We start from the raw sequence: 6,000 nt of genomic DNA, 5'->3' as shown, positions 1-6,000 counted from the left end.
CTAACCATATATGAATAATTTATTTTGGATTGGTTGTTGATTTATGTATCAAAACTTAATACAAACTATTTAATATAAATTTTTTACAGCAGAATACAATCAAAATAAATATCAAATTTTTAAAACAATATAAAAAGTGAATAGATTAGACTCATATTCTAGAATATTTAAAAGTAATGATCAATAATTTCTATACAGATATTAAGAAAGTTTTGATTATTATACAAACAAATAATTCTTTTGACAAGTAAATAACAATTAGTATTAATAACTAACTTTTAAATTTATTTATAAAAAATAACAATATAATCAATATAAATTTCATGTTGGCTTTTTAAGCTACACAAATTATTTTCAAACAGTATTAAAACATTAATCTTAATATTAGAAAATACTAACCATGTTCTTTTAGTGTCAAAGAAAAGGACAAGATAAACTTGTTCTTCATAATTTTTCTGAAGAGCTAAAACATCATTTGGTGGGACTGGTATCGGTACTCCGTTATGAAAATAGCCCGTCTTTGGCATATCAGGATTAATTATCTAGAAAAATATTAAAACTTATCATATAACAATAAATATTAATAAACTAAATAAATAATAAAAACTATTATCTAGTACAGTGATTCTCAACTTCTTTTAATTGCAAAACCCTTTTCACCTTGATAAAAAATTTTGAATCCTGAAAACTTTTACTGAATATAAATAAAACAACTAATGAAACATAATTTAAATATACAAAAAACAAGTTAATAATGGTAAAGCAAATATTATTAATTCAAACTGGTAATATGAAGGATTAATCTTTGCAGATGATTTCATCAATGGATTTTTGGGAGTTCAACAAGTGAAAGAATTAAATGCTTTTAATTCTTTTGTGAATTGCTAAACTAAATTAAAATACAACTTTTGAAGAAAGCTGAAACATATTATATTTTAATAAACACCTGAAAATAAATTTCCTTTCTAATTACATCAAATGTAATTATTTTATAATTAATTGTAAATTATTTCCAATCTTTTAATGTATAATTCAATATACACTACTCTACAATAAAGTGGATTTGCATAAAATCTGACTACATGTCAATTTTATCCAAATCCAGTGCTTGCATGTGATCTGATAAGGTTAAATATGATATGTGAAGTGGTAATGTTGTTAGTTCTATGTGAAATTCTGACAATATGTTGAAACAAAAGGAACTTAGTGACTTTGAAAGAGGTGTTATAGTTGGTTGTCACATTAGGAGCAAGTCTATTTGTGCAATTGCGGTAGAATTATCACAGCCACAATCAACTGTTGATGATGATGTAAAGAAGTGGAAGACTACGAGAGTTGGGACACGAACTGCATATGTTGGTCATCCCCGTAAACTGACTGAATGAGATCAGCATGTCCTGAAGTGTGAGGTTCGTAAGAACCACAAGAAATGCTCCGAATCATCAACAGTGAGTTCAACAAACAGCAGGGGTTACGGTGCACCCCAATACTTTGCAAAATGAACTGCACGCCTTCAATATCCACTGATGTGTTGCTGCACACAAACCAAACATCACCCCATCAAACAAAGCTAGTAGACTTGCTTGGTGTTTGCAATGTCACAACTGGTCTGTTGACCACTGGAAAATTGTTTTTTGGAGCGACGAGTCAAGCTACCAGTCATGCTTCCAGTCGGATGAGCATGTTTGAGTTTGGAGAATGCCAGATGAATGTCTGTTACCTGAGTGCATCATTCCAACTGTCAAGTTCAGTGGTGGTGGTGGTGGTGTTCTTGTTTGGGGGTGTTTTTCTTGGTGGTTTGCAATGTTGTTCCTGGTAAATTGGACATTTATGCCTACATGAACATTTTGTACAATCAGGTTCTTCCTACACTCTGGTAATTTTATGGAATGGATGAATGTTACTTCCAGGACGACAATGCTCCATGTCATGTTGCAGCCTCTGTCAAGCAGTGGTATCAAGATATGGATGTCAACCGTCTTCCCTGGCCTGCTCAGAGTCCCAACCTAAACCCAATAGAACATTTGTGGGATGAGTTAGAGCGATGCTTATGGACCAGGGAACCAAGTCCGAAATCTACAGCAGAGCTGGCGACATTCTTGAAGCAGGAATGGGCACAAATGCCCATAGCTGTGTATCAAAATCTTGTTGAAAGTATCCCCAGAAGGGTTGCTAGTGCAATTGCAGCATGTGGGGGACCTCCTCCTATTAAAACATGTATTCTTTACCTTATGCCATCGCATCTTGCTGTCCGGTTCATTATTGTAGGGTAGTGTACACTCAACTACTCAGATTATTTCACCAAGTATTGACATATTTTCTCTATTTAAAATTTTGTTTATAGTTTCAGAAATGTCTTGATAACAAAATTTATATTTAGTAATAGGAGAGCCATCGAACACTCAAATCTAGATATATCCTACTTTGACAAGATATTCAAGTTTTCTGGTTTATAGTCTGCTCCTGAATGGAACCAATGATGTGAGAGAGATTGTTTTCAGTAACTTCGAACTACAATATTAAGAACTGTAATGTAAACTTTAGATTGATGGATATTTCTAAAATATCATTTTAAAAATTTTGTTTTTAACTTATACCAGTTATCTGGATATTTCATACAAAAATTACTTGATTACCTGGATAATTTATAATCTGAATAATCTACTTATGCTATGAGGTGTGTCATTCCAAATGGCATTTTAATCACTTTTTAATATTTTTGTAATACCTACACTATCTGATTACCATTGTAAAGAACTATCATAATAAAATATTTCTATCATTAAAAACCAAGCATACAAGATAAAACTTTACTGTAGACAATTGAATGTCATTCCAAACTGTGTCTTATCCACACTTTCGTTTAATCCAAAATTCATCTTACCTACTTAACAATACACCATTATAAATTCCTGTTTTGCATATTCTGCACCAAATTCTGCATAAAGCTATGCAGAATTTGTGTTTTAAGTTGAAATAACATTTCAGTTAGTTATTATAAGTTTTTGATATATATTTACTTTGTGTTGCTTACTAAAGATAACATTTTTAGTTATATATGTACAGAGTGTGAATTCAAGAAATAATCTTCTCAAATCTGCCAGATGAACAGCTGTTTTTCATCATTCATCAAAGACTGATCTAACTTCAGTTTCCACAATTAGGTTCTGTGCAGATTGGTGCAAGGAACAAAATCATAACAGCTCAATGAGTGCAATGTGCAGCTATTTCCTATAAGGCACCTTAAAATGTGAAGAAAGTTATCTTTCCAATTACAGGGCATTCATTCCTACCTTTGGTTTGAGTTTTTGTTCTTATTGAGAAAGAAGTATGAAAACTTCTTGTTATAGTCAATCTGACAGCAACTGAAATTATTCAGTCCTCATGCAACATTTTTCAGGCTGGGAGAATATTGTCCAGTGATGGATTGGAAGAGAGCTGCTGGCAACTACCTTAAGAAACTACAAAATTGGCATTTCAAATTTTCAGAATCCAAGAAATTTATCATCAAAAAGTAATGAGTGACTGCACTGTTAGAAGAAAGGTGTTCGGTAATTCAGATACAGGAATCAATAAAATAGTAAACATCTGGCAAATTATTTTGAAGAAGGTCAGAAAAAATTGGATTCCTTGGATCCCATCAAGATTTGCTGTCAGGTGAAGCTGTGGATATAGAGGAAAAAGATGAAGAAAGTTGTGACAGTTTACACGAATTATCTGATATTTTGAGAATTTAAGTTCTATAGCATTAATTATAAATATTACTGTCATTCTAAAACTTGCCTTATCTGTCATATAAACTTCAATATTTTCTCAATTCTCTACTGAAATTATAATCCCATTGCCTAATAGCAAATTATGTTAATTCTCTACTATTGTTTGGTTTATAAACTAATGTTAACATTGTCAAATTTAAAGCTTTAAAAGATTTTATTAAATACTGAAAAATAAGCAAAATTGGATAAGATTACTTTGGAATGACTCGTCTCATATCAAGACATTTAATTTAACAACATTAAAATAAAATATGCACAAAGAGGATTAAAATTTTTACTTACTAATGCAGGATACCATGGATATCCTCTGCATTTAGCCCAAACTAAATCTAATGGTTGAAGTGGTATGAGTTGTTGCTGTTGAACACTCCATCCAGATGATGACTTTCCACGATTCCCTAAAGTATTTAATTATCCAAACATTATAAATAATTTGTTTTTCATTTGAAAATGAGCATTAAAATTTCTTACAGTAAACACAATATATAAGTGAATTAATTAATTAATAAACATTTTTAAAATGTTCAAATAAATTATTCTTTAAATCCAAATTATTAATTATTATTTCAACTTAATTTTATTATTAATGAAACTAATTTGTTTTAAAATATCAATACTTTCAATACTATATAATCTAAATATATAAAATTGCTTGTCCTGACTGACTGACTTACTGATTCATCATCGCCCAGAGCAAACTGCTGGACCTAGAGAGATGAAATTTGGTACACAGTTAGGGTACGTCATGAAAACGCACACTAAGAAGGGATTTTTTGAAATTCCCAAGTGGGGGGAAGAGGGAGAGCATTAAGGCTTAACCGGAAGAACGGCTTCTACTGTACTATTTTAGATGCGTTTTTGTGTTTTTATCTGCGTTTTAGTAGGGTACACCATGGCTATGCACACTAAGAAGGGATTTTTAGAAATTCCCCCGCAGGGGGGCGACGGAGAGCATTAAGGCTTAACCGGAAGAACGGCTTATACTGTACTATTTTACATGTGATTTTTTGTTTTCAACTACGTTTAGTCTTCATTGAGTACTTAGGTGTATTAAATTGATAACATTTCAGACATTGTTATAAATATTTTTATCTATTTCGATTTTAAAAATGTTCGAACCATTTTAAATTCGAATTTGTTATTGCATATTGGTTCGATTATAGAACAATTGTAAACATTCCGGAAAATTGATCAAATTGAAAATAGTTTGTTTGATTCTCGGCAATTCTCTTCAGTGGTAGGTGTTATATAGACCTAACGATTACTATGGTTATTGAAATATTGAATGTAAATGGGGTTTGCTTGCAAAACCTCCGCGGACAAAGTCGCAGGTAACAGCTAGTGTTTTATAAGAATAAAAAATCCAGAACAAAACATTACTTAAAAATACATATAATTTGAATACAGTTCACTCTTAATATCCAAACTAATTATTACAGGGTTCAGATTAGTAAGGTGCTACAAAGAGAGTAGAAGTGAAGAAGTCTACCAATAAATACATATATAAACAATTTTTTAAAATGTGATATTTGATGGATATATGTTAAAATGAGTATTACAACATATTTTACAAATTTATTATGTTCTTGAAAAATAATCAGCGACTTCTTTTTGTTTTTGCTTAAAAATTTAATGGAAAATGAAAAAAAAAAATTGGTTTAGATTACTTAGAGTTAAGACTCATGCAAGTTAAATTTAATAAAAGTGAACTATATATACAGGGTGTCCATAAAGTCCGTGTGCAATTTAAAAATTTTTTAACTTTATTAGTATTTGTGATAGAAAAAAATCTGTAAAAAGTATTATAAAGCTTAATTTATCCAGCTTTAAGTGAAATTAATTAGTAACTCTTCAACACAATAATTTAACAATTTTTCAAAACTTTAAAAATACTTCTTTTTCAGAATTAATGGTTTCAACTCAACAAAAAGTAAACTGTGTCCTTTGGTTGGCTGAACTGAAATCTACTGAAACCTCAATTGTTAGAAGACTTGAAAGCTAAAATAACTAATGTGATTTCAGGCATTACTGTAAATCAATTGGCAAATCTTTTTAGAGAACTACAAAATCATATTACCCTTTACTAAAGATGGTGGACTTGTGGAAATTTAATAAAATACAATAAAACATTTCAAAAAATATAGATTTTCTTATTTCCAATACATTCTACATAATTTCTCTATCACAAATACTAATAAAGTTATAAAATTTTAAAATTGCACAT

General features: G+C 30.3%; 1 protein-coding gene across 1 annotated transcript in view; it reads right to left on the bottom strand.

Moving 5' to 3' along the window:
• Positions 1-399: 399 nt before the first annotated feature.
• Positions 400-6,000, bottom strand: part of LOC111638030 (peregrin-like) — a gene marked incomplete at its 3' end in the record, with an annotated part of 161,357 nt that continues 155,756 nt past the window's right edge. The window contains exons 21-22 of the mRNA XM_023383654.1: positions 4,059-4,174; positions 400-542 (exon numbers count right to left, since the gene is read on the bottom strand). Coding sequence (XP_023239422.1) covers positions 400-542; positions 4,059-4,174 — 259 coding nt within the window. The remainder of the gene's footprint in view (positions 543-4,058; positions 4,175-6,000) is intronic.

This window comes from Centruroides sculpturatus, unplaced genomic scaffold, assembly GCF_000671375.1.
Source record: "Centruroides sculpturatus isolate CEXI.00-Female unplaced genomic scaffold, Cexi_2.0 scaffold860, whole genome shotgun sequence".
Classification (NCBI taxonomy): domain Eukaryota; kingdom Metazoa; phylum Arthropoda; class Arachnida; order Scorpiones; family Buthidae; genus Centruroides; species Centruroides sculpturatus.
The sequence above is the reverse complement of the archived record's forward strand: the minus strand, read 5'-3'. Positions and strand labels throughout refer to the sequence as shown.